Source organism: Coregonus clupeaformis, chromosome 16, assembly GCF_020615455.1.
Source record: "Coregonus clupeaformis isolate EN_2021a chromosome 16, ASM2061545v1, whole genome shotgun sequence".
Lineage (NCBI taxonomy): Eukaryota > Metazoa > Chordata > Actinopteri > Salmoniformes > Salmonidae > Coregonus > Coregonus clupeaformis.
In genome coordinates this window covers 26264433-26278784 of record NC_059207.1, presented here as the reverse complement: position 1 = coordinate 26278784, position 14352 = coordinate 26264433, and the positions used below count along the sequence as shown (strand labels likewise).

The 14352-nt window shown below is 43.8% G+C and overlaps 1 protein-coding gene across 2 annotated transcripts in view; it reads left to right on the top strand.

Annotated features, from left to right (window-relative positions):
• The window catches only part of LOC121584298 (regulator of G-protein signaling 3), a 128969-nt gene that overhangs the window by 66592 nt on the left and 48025 nt on the right, over window positions 1–14352 (top strand). For both annotated transcript variants that reach the window (XM_045225641.1, XM_045225642.1), the window contains 4 exons: window positions 335–603; window positions 1177–1257; window positions 13520–13631; window positions 14185–14228. In XM_045225641.1, coding sequence (XP_045081576.1) covers window positions 335–603; window positions 1177–1257; window positions 13520–13631; window positions 14185–14228 — 506 coding nt within the window. The remainder of the gene's footprint in view (window positions 1–334; window positions 604–1176; window positions 1258–13519; window positions 13632–14184; window positions 14229–14352) is intronic.

Genomic DNA, 14352 nt, shown 5'->3' with positions numbered 1-14352 from the left:
TTTTGCAGTGGTCTCTTAATTTTTTCCGCAGCTGTATATGAATTTGTCAAAATACTTCACACCTTCAAATGGGGGGACTAGATACATAAAGGGCTTTCATTTCTCAATGGTGAAACAGATATGTATGTAAATACCCTCAAATAAAAGGTGACATTCTATATTGTCGCCTCATATTAAACATTTGATCTCAAATCCAAAATGCTGGAGTTTAGAGCCAAATTAAACTTTTTAGCTTCACTGTCTAAATAAATACGTAGGGGAGTGTACAGTATGTTAACTTTCTATGTATATTTTCCAGAGAGGATATTGTTGCATTCATGTTTCACCAAAACAGGGGGGATCTATCAAACTCACCCAAGCGGTGGGCTTCAGCAGGGCAATGGCTTTCTACAGGACACTGCAGGCGGGCTACAGGCCAGGGGCTTATCTTCTCGACGCTCCAGCAACGCCAAGATGGCTACCATGCTGCCCCCATCTGGCTACCAACCCAGCTATGGCAATTACCAGAACTGCACCATTGTCCAGTCTCATCTGCCCTACTCCAATTACGGCACCTACGTCACGCTGGCTCCCAAAACCCTCATCTTCCCTGTCTTTGTTCAGGTTGGCTCTTTTGTTTAATTAATTTGTGTTATTACATCATCGTGTTTTTCTTGCGTCTGTTGGTGTTGTTGCTGTCAGTCATATTTGTCCCTTGGCTGACCTGATCAGATGCATGATTGGGGTGTTTGGATGAGAAGCAAGTAGAAGACTATCAAACTGACAGCAGGGTAGTGTTTGAGGTGACGTTGTAGCAAAACATTTCAAATGATTAACAGTACCTCCCCATTTGACTGTTTTCTTCCTTTTCGTGCCTAGTGAACATGACTCAGCATTAGTGAGATTCATGATTGTGATGCTGTAACTTTATTTGGCATCCGATTTAAACTCGACCTAAGAGGTTTGATTTCAGAGAGAGAGAAAGATAGACAAAATCATATCCTGTATGGCTAAGTTGGTAGAGCATGGCGCTTGCAACACCAAGGATAGTGGGTTGATTCCCGCTGGGGCAAACCATACAAAAAAATGTATGTCGCTTTGGATAAAAGAGTGTACTAAATGACATATTCAGTATATATGATATAAAATCATGCATTATTAGCACAGTGGTGTTTACTGGTGTGTTCTCTCTTGTAGCCCCTGGAACTGTGTAGCGAGCGAACACTTCTTCTCTCAGAGGAGATTATCCTGCATGAGAGCCAGTACATGTCTATCAAGGTACAACGTCCTTTCTCTTTTGTTTTGTTATTTACGCTGACACTTCACATTGTTGCTCTTCTACCTGTGTAATTTCACTGTAATGACATAGTTGTTAGATTATTACAAAATAGTGTAGCAGTAGCTTTGTAATTGCACAGTGATGAAGTTGAGTGGTTCTTGTTTTTACACCAGTGGAATAAGGAACAGTCCCTGTTCTTCTTATGCAATTACAACAACAAAAAAAGTTCAACTCCGTTACTATTAAATTATAACACAATTACTGAATAACCATTGTAAAACACAGTAACTTAATGTTATAATAATGACCACTTAAGGTATGCACAACAATTAACATTGACATTTCCTACAAATACTTGGAATTTGTCGAATAGTCATATTTCCTGCCTTAAAGGTCACCTCTGTGCTTTTTGCACCAGAGTCGTTTTTCAGCACAAATTGAAATGTTCTGTCAGGTTTCTAGTTTGCTCCAGTGACACCCCATAGAGAGATGCACAACCATACAGTATTATTAGGATGGATGAAACATTACCTGGTAAAAGCCAGATCCATATCACTGAACAATGCATGAGAAATGGAACGCTATGGGTGTGTCCCAAATGCCATCCTATTCCCTATGTAGTGCACTACTTTTGACCAAGTCACTGGTCAAAAGTAGTGCACTATAAAGGGAATATGGTCCCATTTTGGATGGAATGCTATGGGTCTCTTAATGGTGATGTAGGATACACAGAACTTGATATAGTTACTTCTCAGATACAGACTACCGGTTTATGATAAAGTAATACAAATGTGTGCTGACTTTTCATGAAGTAGAGAGGAGATGGCTGGATTTGATGTGTCTAATAGTACATTTTATGGTCCTTATTGATTTAGTTCATAATAACTTTTTATTAGCCAGGATAGCCTACTGAGTAACACTTTCCACTGTTTTCCAGGCAGTCCTGGAAGAGTATTTTAAGTTTGGCATATTGTCTCAGCTTAGCTTTGCTTCTCTTCAACAGTGCACAAATGTACATATTTCATGGTTGTTATTTTTTGTTCGCTTTATTTTCTTTTATACTATACTATACATTACTACATTCAGGTCCATAATTATTGACACCCTTGATAAAGATGAGCAAAAAAGACTGTATAAAAGAAATAATACAAATACTGAAAACAAAGAAAAAATGATATTATTTTATACTAATACAATTGCTTAGAGACAGATTTTGTGTGGTAAAATAAAAATCAAAAAAAGATAGGGGTCAAAATTATTGGCAACCCTGTTGTCAGTACTACAGCACCCTGACGACGCTGAACCTTTTTCTAAAGTGTTTTATAAGATTGGAGAACACTCTATACAGAGTCTTTCTAGATTTTAAAATGTTTAGTCATTTAGCAGACGCTCTTATCCAGAGCGACTTACATACATTATTTGATTATTATTATTATTTTTATTTTTCATACCCCCCGTGGGAATCAAACCCACAACCCTGGCGTTGCAAACGCCATGCTCTACCAACTGAGCTACATCCCCTGCCGGCCATTCCCTCCCCTACCCTAGACGACGCTGGACCAATTGTGCGCCGCCCCATGGGTCTCCCGGTCGCGGCCAGCTACGACAGAGCCTGGATTCGAACCAGGATCTCTAGTGGCACAGTGGCACTTTACAGTTGGCACTATGCATTGGGGCAGGTAGCGTTCTCCTGGCATCTGCAAAAGCCAGATTTGACCGTCGGACTGCCGGATGGTGAAGTGTGATTCTTCACTCCAGAGAACGCGTTTCCACTGCTCCAGAGTCCAATGGCGGCGAGCTTTACACATCTCCAGCCGATGCTTGGCATTGCGCATGGTGATCTTAGGCTTGTGTGCGGCTGCTCGGCCATGGAAAACCATTTCATGAAACTACCGACGAACAGCTATTGTGCAGAGGTTGCTTCCAGAGGCAGTTTGGAACTCGGTAGTGAGTGTTACAACCGAGGACATTTTTGCACGCAACGCGCTTCAGCACTCGGCGAGCCCGTTCTTTGAGCTTGTTTGGCCTACCACTTCGCGGCTGAGCTGTTGTTGCTCCTAGACGTTTCCACTTCACTCACTGAGCTCTTCAGTAAGGCCATTCTACTGCCAATGTTTGTCTATAGAGATGGCATGGCTGTGTGCTCGATTTTACACACCTGTCAGCAACGGGTGGCTGAAACAGCCAAATCCACTAATTTGAAGGGGTGTCCACATACTTTTGTGTATATAGAGTGTGTTTGTTAAACTTTTTTTTTTTTTTTGGGGGGGACTTTATTCATAGATTTTCAGATATGAGAACAGAAAAACAGTACAACCCCAACCCCTCATTCCCCCACCCACCCATCCCTACATCCCTCCCATCCATCCGTCCCTCCACCCCAAGGCATCATACAAGGATATCACAGAAAAGTAAATTAAATAGGACAAAAACATAAACAGTAATAGAAACAAAAACAATGGAAAAAGTTAAATAAAAATATATATCGGTATCATAATTATAGTTGAGTCTTATCAGCACAATATATGGCCACTAGAACAGATATGACTGCTTAGCAAAATATGCAAGTTACATTAAGTAAAAGACAGGCTCTCCACGTATTGTATGAATGGGGACCAGGTTAAGTCGAACTTAAAGGAAGTCTGCTTTGCAGACTTCCAGTGAAAGAGGACAAGGCGGCGAGCTAGCAGCGTAGTAACATTCTGTACACAAAAATGGCAGTGAACGGGTTGGGGTTAATAGTTGTATTACACATCTGTGAGAATGCCTCAAAAATGGGGTCCCAGAAGCCACTCAAAGATTGTCATGACCAAAACATGTGTCCCACAGTCGCTGGACTCTGGTGGTCAACATTTGGATATATTTTTGCCAATTTGTCATTTGAGTAATGGAAACGGTGCAAAACTTTGAACTGAATGAGCCCATGCCTTATGCAAAATGATGAGGTGTGGATACGATCAATACTATGTTGCCATATGACATCAGGTAGCTTGCCACCCCATGTCTTGCTCCCATGCAGATTTTGTATTTGCCAAGGAAGGCGGATTAATATTCTTTATTATGTAGTATAATCTGGAGATTGTGCCCTTCAGATACGGGTTATTGGGAATATTATGGTCAATATTATGGAGTATCGAATGAGACAAATGTGTTATCAACAAATAGGTCACCAAAAAACACCAGACCATTTCCTATGCCAGAACTGGAATGCTTGTGTCAATCTGCGATGCTGGGAAGAGATGATTAGATGTTAATGGAGAGAAGCTGCTTGCTTGTTTAAGGCTAAAGTGATTTCGGAAATTGGGACCAGATTTTAAGGGAGTTCTTGACAATGGGATTCAAAACATGAGTGCCAAGGTTCATGGGCAGTGGGGAGCACAGGAGCCAGACAGCAGAAGTTGGAAGGCTTGACTGTAACTCCAAGTTGGACCATCCTTGTTTTCAAATGTAGAAACCCAATAAACACATTTAGATATATTTGCTGACCAGTAGTAGTGTAAAACATTGGGAAGGCCAGCCTGCGGGCTTAGGTCTCTCTAGATCCAAATGAAGTTGGAAATGCAGCTGTCCAGTTGTTTGAACATCGACTTTGGCAGAAAAGTGGGAATAATTTGGAATAAGTACAAAAACCTAGGTAGTACAGTCATCTTGACAGAATTAATGCGACCTGCTAATGAAATGGGAAGAGACGACCACCTTATGAAATCCTGGTTAGTGCGCTCCAGGAGGGTTTTGAAGTTATGTTCATACAGAGCCTTAAATGCGCATCTGACCTTTATCCCCAAATAAGTAAAGACCTGATGCTCCACTTTAAACGGGAAATTGGCATACCCAATACCTTCTGCTAACTGATTAATTGGGAGGATCACACTTTTTGTTAGGTTCAACTTATAACCAGAGAATGTCCCAAAACCTTGTAGCATGTCCAAGAGAGGGTATAGACTTCACAGGGTTAGAGAAGAATAAAATAAGATTGTCTGCATATAAGGACACCTTGTGAGTTATGTCGCCCCTCTCCTCCGCCCGCAGGGCGATAGCAAGAGGCTCAATAGCCATATCAAATGGGAAAGGGGAGGGAAGTAGCTGGAGGTAACATTGTTGGTGCGAAAAGAAGCCACTGGGGACGACTACAAAATATTAATCCAGGAAAGGAACGACGGGCCAATCTTTCTTGTACTGTAAATAGATAATCCCACTCAACCAGGTCAAAAGCTTTCTCAGCATCAAGAGCGATGACGACCTCTGGCTGTTGAGTTGAGAGGGCAGAATAAAGAACATTAAATAGCCGGAGCATATTATAGAAAGATTGCCTACCTGAGATAAAGCTGGTTTGGTCAAAGTTAATTATACACTGCTCAAAAAAATAAAGAACACTAAAATAACACATCCTAGATCTGAATGAATGAAATAATCTTATTAAATACTTTTTTCTTTACATAGTTGAATGTGCTGACAACAAAATCACACAAAAATTATCAATGGAAATCAAATTTATCAACCCATGGAGGTCTGGATTTGGAGTCACCCTCAAAATTAAAGTGGAAAACCACACTACAGGCTGATCCAACTTTGATGTAATGTCCTTAAAACAAGTCAAAAGGAGGCTCAGTAGTGTGTGTGGCCTCCACGCGCCTGTATGACCTCCCTACAACACCTGGGCATGCTCCTTATGAGGTGGCGGATGGTCTCCTGGGGGATCTACTCCCAGACCTGGACTAAAGCATCCGCCAACTCCTGGACAGTCTGTGGTGCAACGTGGCGTTGGTGGATGGAGCGAGACATGATGTCCCAGATGTGCTCAATTGGATTCAGGTCTGGGGAACGGGCGGGCCAGTCCATAGCATCAATGCCTTCCTCTTGCAGGAACTGCTGACACACTCCAGCCACATGAGGTCTAGCATTGTCTTGCATTAGGAGGAACCCAGGGCCAACCGCACCAGCATATGGTCTCACAAGGGGGTCTGAGGATCTCATCTCGATACCTAATGGCAGTCAGGCTGCCTCTGGCGAAGCTACATGGAGGGCTGTGCGGCCCCCAAAGAAATGCCACCCCACACCATGACTGACCCACCGCCAAACCGGTCATGCTGGAGGATGTTGCAGGCAGCAGAACGTTCTCCACGGCGTCTCCAGACTCTGTCACGTCTGTCACATGTGCTCAGTGTGAACCTGCTTTCATCTGTGAAGAGCACAGGGCGCCAGTGGCGAATTTGCCAATCTTGGTGTTCTCTGGCAAATGCCAAACGTCCTGCACGGTGTTGGGCTGTAAGCACGTTTGAGCAGACACATGCATATTTGTGGCCTGCTGGAGGTCATTTTGTAGGGCTCTGGCAGTGCTCCTCCTGCTCCTCCTTGCACAAAGGCGGAGGTAGCAGTCCTGCTGCTGGGTTGTTGCCCTCCTACGGCCTCCTCCACGTCTCCTGATGTACTGGCCTGTCTCCTGGTAGCGCCTCCATGCTATGGACACTACGCTGACAGACACAGCAAACCTTTTTGCCACAGCTCGCATTGATGTACCATCCTGGATGAGCTGCAATACCTGAGCCACTTGTGTGGGTTGTAGACTCCGTCTCATGCTACCACTAGAGTGAAAGCACCGCCAGCATTCAAAAGTGACCAAAACATCAGCCAGGAAGCATAGGAACTGAGAAGTGGTCTGTGGTCACCACCTGCAAAACCAGTCCTTTATTGGGGGTGTCTTGCTAATTGCCTATAATTTCCACCTGTTGTCTATTCCATTTGCACAACAGCATGTGACATTTATTGTCAATCAGTGTTGCTTCCTAAGTGGACAGTTTGATTTCACAGAAGTGTGATTGACTTGGAGTTACATTGTGTTGTTTAAGTGTTCCCTTTATTTTTTTGAGCAGTGTATTAGGCATCACTGTCTCTAAACGGCGCGAGAGGACCTTAGTGAGAATTTTATCATCGCAACACAAGAAGCTTATAGGGTGGTATGAGCCACAGTCTATGGGATTCTTGTCCTTTTTAAGCAAAACCGTAATAGTCACCTGGGTAAGTGTTTGGGGCAGTTTCTGATTAGAAAGGATTTCATTGTACATTGAGCTGAGGATGGGGGATAGTTTAGAGGATAATGCTTTCTAAAATTCAACAGGGAAGCCATCAGGCCCAGGGGCTTTACCGCTCTGCATGGACTGGCTTGCCAGAGTAGCTTCCTCATCACTTATTGAGGTACCCATGTTAGACATGGGATGTCCAGGTTGTCTAGAAATGCATGCATACGAGATGTGTCAGGAAGAGCCTCTGATGAGTAAAGAGCAGAGCAGAATTGCTTAAATTGATTGTTGATTTCTTTGGGATTGGTAGAAGTTAAATCAGCTGCATCACAGATTTCAGGTATGGTGCTACTAGCAGCGGATTGTCAAAGCAGGTGAGAACAACTTGCCAGCTTTCTCTCAGTGTTCATAAAATGTCTGCCTCGACTTAAACAGAAGCTGCTCCATTTGTTTAGTGGAAAGCTTGTCAAATTCCGATTGGTGTAGAGTTCAGGAGTCGGAGAAGAGGCATATCTGTTGTCCACATCTAGAATGAGTTGAGATGGCTCCAATAAGTGTTTAGTGCACTGTTCGTTGTCATATGCTGTGTATGAAATAATTTGGCCCCTTAGATATGCTTTTAACGACTCCCACAGTAGAATGATTGGCAGACTAAGTAGCCTTAGTTTCTCAAATGACTGCCTCGCCTGGTTCACCAACTACTTCTCAGATAGAGTTCAATGTGTCAAATCGGAGGGCCTGTTGTCTGGACCTCTGGCAGTCTCTATGGGGGTGCCACAGGGTTCAATTCTCGGGCCGACTCTATTCTCTGTGTATATCAATGATGTCGCTCTTGCTGCTGGTGACTCAGAAAAAAAAATACCCAGAAGAAAACCTTGGACCCCTATGCTGGCCTTCCCCCTGTTGGATCTACCTCTCCTAGACTAGAGCAAGATACTACTATGTTAAACCGAACTTCAGTAGAGCTCTATCCAGGGCAAACATAATGAAGTTTACACATAGGGAAGGGATTCTAGAGGGAACCACCTCAGTTCTCTAATGTATCTTATGCAATATGCATATTTGAAGGATAATAAAAAATATATACAGTACCAGTCAAAAGTTTGGACACCTACTCATTCAAGGGTTTTTTACATTGTAGAATAATAGTGAAGACATCAAAACTATGAAATTCTACAATGTAGAAAATAGTAAAAATAAAGAAAAACCCTTGAATGAGTAGGTGTGTCCAACCCCATCCAATTGGGATGCCTTAAATTATTTTATTTTTTAAATAAAGGAAAACAAACGCAGTATAATTCAACATTTGTTTAAATGTAACCCTCGATTGAACATCCTAACAAGCCAGAACACAGAAAAGTTAATGGCAAACACTTGGTAATTAATACTCGTCCTGCAGTGTTCGCTCGGCTGTACAACCTGCGGTCCTGTGCCAGCAGCCACTAAGCACCAAAGCGGGCCAACCAGTCAAATAGGAAAGAATAATACACGTGGTCCTTTGGGAGTACAAACTTTAGGTATTAAACATGCCCACAGTATAATGGCAGGGTATCCTATTAAGGCATGGAAATAGAGATCTCAGTGGCTAGCCTTATGTAGCGACTAGGCTAATTAGTTTCGCGCCACCTAGCACCCACCAAGGCTGTCAAGCCGCAGCTAGTTGGTAAAAGCTAATTGTGTAATTTACTGTAAATAAAATACTATTCAAACTATATTGTCCTTGTGAGAACATGTCACTATATACAGTGGGGAGAACAAGTATTTGATACACTGCCGATTTTGCAGGTTTTCCTACTTACAAAGCATGTAGAGGTCTGTCATTTTTATCATAGGTACACTTCAACTGTGAGAGACGGAATCTAAAACATTTTATTGCATGACATAAGTATTTGATACATCAGAAAAGCAGAACTTAATATTTGATACAGAAACCTTTGTTTGCAATTACAGAGATCATACGTTTCCTGTAGGTCTTGACCAGCTTTGCACACACTGCAGCAGGGATTTTGGCCCACTCTTCCATACAGACCTTCTCCAGATCCTTCAGGTTTCGGGGCTGTCGCTGGGCAATACGGACTTTCAGCTCCCTCCAAAGATTTTCGATTGGGTTCAGGTCTGGAGACTGGCTAGGCCACTCCAGGACCTTGAGATGCTTCTTACGGAGCCACTCCTTAGTTGCCCTGGCTGTGTGTTTCGGGTCGTTGTCATGCTGGAAGACCCAGCCACGACCCATCTTCAATGCTCTTACTGAGAGAAGGAGGTTGTTGGCCAAGATCTCGCGATACATGGATCCATCCTCCCCTCAATACGGTGCAGTCGTCCTGTCCCCTTTGCAGAAAAGCATCCCCAAAGATTGATGTTTCCACCTCCATGCTTCACGGTTGGGATGGTGTTCTTGAGGTTGTACTCATCCTTCTTCTTCCTCCAAACACGGCGAGTGGAGTTTAGACCAAAAAGCTCTATTTTTGTCTCATCAGACCAGATGACCTTCTCCCATTCCTCCACTGGATCATCCAGATGGTCATTGGCAAACTTCAGACGGGCCTGGACATGCGCTGGCTTGAGCAGGGGGCCCTTGCGTGCGCTGCAGTATCTTAATCCATGACGGCGTAGTGTGTTACTAATGGTTTTATTTGAGACTGTGGTCCCAGCTCTCTTCAGGTCATTGACCAGGTCCTGCCGTGTAGTTCTGGGCTGATCCCTCACCTTCCTCATGATCATTGATGCCTACGAGGTGAGATCTTGCATTGAGCCCCAGACCGAGGGTGATAGACCGTCATCTTGAACTTCTTCCATTTTCTAATAATTGCGCCAACAGTTGTTGCCTTCTCACCAAGCTGCTTGCCTATTGTCCTGTAGCCCATCCCAGCCTTGTGCAGGTCTACAATTTTATCCCTGATGTCCTTACACAGCTGTCTGGTCTTGGCCATTGTGGAGAGGTTGGAGTCTGTTTGATTGAGTGTGTGGACAGGTGTCTTTTATACAGGTAACAAGTTCAAACAGGTGCAGTTAATACAGGTAATGAGTGGAGAACAGGAGGGCTTCTTAAAGACAAACTAACAGGTCTGTGAGAGCCGGAATTCTTACTGGTTGGTAGGTGATCAAATACTTATGTCATGCAAAAAATACAAATTAATTACTTAGAATACAATGTGATTTTCTGGATTTTTGTTTTAGATTCCGTCTCTCACAGTTGAAGTGTACCTATGATAAAAATTACAGACCTCTACATGCTTTGTAAGTAGGAAAACCTACAAAATCGGCAGTGTATCAAATACTTGTTCTCCCCACTGTACATACCATCATTGTTCATAATGTTCAATTACTGGAAGAATAATTGTCCTTTTTGGCAGCATGGTGGAGGCACGTTTCTAATCAAGAGAGGAGTTCTGTAGTTGGTCCTTAGTCGCGGTAGCATGGCTAGTAGTGTAAGGTCAGGGTCAGAGTACGGGCTTTACAATGGCTAGTTAGTCGTATGCCACCAGTGGATGTAGGTGCGCGACAATGTATTCTTTGGCCCTGGTTGAGTCCACAAATGTCTTCTGCTCGCCGGAGGGAGTAGTGATCTTCAGCACTGCTGGGTAGAGAATGCCAAACTTGGTGTCCCGACAGCGATGTAGGAGCCCCCTCACCTCGTTGAAGGCCAACCTCTTCTTCATGACTGCCGCCGTGTATTCCGGGTAAATGTGAATCTTCTGGCCGTCGTGGGTGATTTGAGCTGCTCGTGATGCCTTACGAGCGGCTCTTTCTCCTGAAAGTAGTGGAATTTTACTACGATGTGTCTGGGCGGCTCCACATTCTTCAGTGCGGACTGTAAGCTTCTGTGTGCACGGTCAAGGGTGGGGGTGTAATCGAGGCCTAGGATTTCCTGTAGTAGTTTAGCTATGAACATGGTAGGCCGCAATCCGCCTACAATCTCGAGTCCCTCTCTCACGCCAAAAATGCGACCGTTCCCCCGCGCTGTCTGTTCTCGAGGTCCTTGACCTTGGAAGTAAGTTTGACGACATCTGATGATAGCCGGGTGACTTGCTCTTCCAGTGTCACCACTTTGTCTGATTAAGTATTTGCGACGCCCTCCAGGCCATTCAGACGGGTGTCCTGTTTCGCCTAATCTTCTTTAACGGAGTCGATCTTTGTATTGACATCGGTGGCGAGAGTGGCTATTTGTGCGGATAGGTAAGTGGATGGTGACTCCACCTTAGCCAGCACAGTCTGTTCAGACTTGGTGATAGCCGCCATTACCTTGGCTAGGTCGGGGGGTCAGAGTCCGTGTCAGTGTCCGGTGAGCCTGAGGCTTTAGTAGAGGCCTGCTCTTTTGTGACTCGTGGCCGTTGTTTTGACATTTTACGATGAAAAGGCCAAAAATGTCAGGAAAAATGGCAAAATTAGTGAATTGGGTTTGATTCCTAATAAAATGTTGCAAAACTAACGCGGTAGGGGAGGTGTTGGTGAAATATTCATAGTACATTTTTCGACCTGGACAGGAGCACCGAGAAAACGCGTCTTCACATGTTGCTGCTCACCAGCGCCCCTGTTGTTGCTGTTTTACAGCTAATTTCCTGCAATTCTACACATTTTGCCATGTCTTAAGCCACCTTAATATGATATCTGAGTGAGAGTGAGTAACAAAATCAATTGGGGCCCCCTAGAGGTCAGGGACCCTGGGCACGTGCCCGGTCGGTAATTCAGCCATGATTACTACAAGTTTAGATAGGTGGCTAGACTAAATAGACTAATTTACCAATCTAAAAACATTTAACTGACATGGGCTAATTGAGTGAATTTCAGTGAGTGACATATAACAAGAGGAAAAAACTACTGATGCACAACCAAGTTTCGAAATTGCACCTTGTATATTCTAACTCTCAAAAGTAAGTTGAGACCCCGACTGACTTCCAAAATAAATTCGAAAAAATTACAGAGATCCGGTCCTCGCTGTACTCAGAAAGTATTCATACCCCTTGACCTATTCCACATATTGTTGTTACAACAATATATTTCTCTCACCCATCTATACACAATACCCCATAATGACAAAGTGAAAACATGTTTTGCGAAAGTTTTGTAAATGTATTAAAAATGAAATACAGAAATCTCATTTACAGTGCATTCGGAAAGTATTCAGACCCTTGACTTTTTCAACATCTTGTTACTTTACAGCCTTATTCTAAAATGGATTTTAAAAAAATCCTCATCAATCTACGCACAATACCCGATAATGACAAAGTGAAAGCAGTTTTTTATTTTATTTTTGCAAATGTATTAAAAATAAAACATATTCAGACCCTTTGCTATGAGGCTGGAAATTGAGCTCAGGTGCATACTGTTTCCATTGATCATCCTTGAGATTTTTCTACAATTTGATTGGAGTCCACCTGTGGTAAATTCAATTGATTGGACATCATTTGGAATGGCACACACCTGTCTATATAAGGTCCCACAGTTGACAGTGCATGTTAGAGCAAAAACCAAGCCAAGGAATTGTCCGTAGAACTCTGAGACAGTTAGACGTCATAACCATCTTCAGTAGGCACGGATGAATCCCTGTACCGGGCAGATGGCAGTATGGCGTTGTGTGGGCGAGCGGTTTGCTAATGTCACCGTTGTGAACAGAGGTGCCCCGTGGTGGGGATATGGTATGGGCAGGCATAAGCTATGGACAACGAACACAATTGCATTTTATTGATGGCAATTTGAATGTACAGAGACGAGATCCTGAGGCCCATTGTCCTGCCATTCATCTGCTGCCATCACCTCATGTTTGAGCATGATAATGCACAGCCCCATGTTGCAAGGATCTATACACAATTCCTGGATGTTGAAAATGACCCAGTTCTTCCATGGCCTGCATACTCACCAGACATGTCACCCATTGAGCATGTTTGTGATGCTCTGGATTGACGTGTATGACAACATGTTCCAGTTCCTGCCAATATCCAGCAACTTCGCACAGCCATTGAAAAGAAGTGGGACAACATTCCATAATCAACATCCTGATCAACTCTATGCAAAGGAGATGTGTCACGCTGCATGAGGCAAATTACTGGTTTTATGATTAACACCCCTACCTTTTTTTCAAGGTATCTGTGACCAACGGATGCATATCTGTATTCCCAATCATGTGAAATCCATAGATTAGGGCCTAATGACTGATTTCGTTATATGAACTGTAACTGCGTTTATATTTTTGTTCCGTGTACTACGCTCCTTTACTCAGTGCCTTGCCCTCTGTCTCCCCCTGCAGGTGACATTGCTCATCTACACAGACCTGATGCTGCTGACCAGGGAGGACGAGGCAGGCCACTGTAATGTGCTGCAGAGCCCCCTGTACCTCCACCACCTCCGCCTGCGGGATGGTGAGCACACACACACACACACAGAGAGCTAGACATAGATGCACATAGTGCACACCAATGCACACACACTTACACACGCACATAGGCGTACACACACGCTGTGTTGTGTTTTTGTTGGCTGAAGGGGCCTCTTTGTGCTGGAGGGATGGGGCTGGGGGGATTTGGGGACTGTGGAGACCTCAGTCACTTTGTAACTAGAGCTCAGCTGATGCCCCATTGATGCCGTGTCTGCTTCGAACAATGGACTTGTCTCCGGCTCCGAGGAGTACAGAGGCAGGCGGGGTGGTTGGGTGGACAAGGGGGGGGCTGTGTATCCTTGACCTTCTTGTTACACCCCATAGCAGCACTCAACAGCTGGGGGACCTACGTGGGAATGTCCTATAGGGCTGAAGTCTCAAATGTACTCGTCTGTACTCGGATGGAAGTGATAGAAGGATGAATTTTTGGATGTGGCGATCAAAGGATAAACAATGTCTATTTGAGGATTGTGGCATTTGCGGTCTGTTTCTCTATGCTGTGTGAGACGTCTGTTTTTTTTTCTCATCCCGTACAGTTCCTGCTGATGTTTTGAGGTTGTACATCGTCCACTGGACAGAGGTAAACATGAATGAGCATTTGTATTTTTTGTTTTGAATTATTTGACTTATTAGATACAAATCCAACAATACAATATGTGTGACTGGTGTCCGGGGGGTTTTGAATAAGAAAGCAAAAAGACACA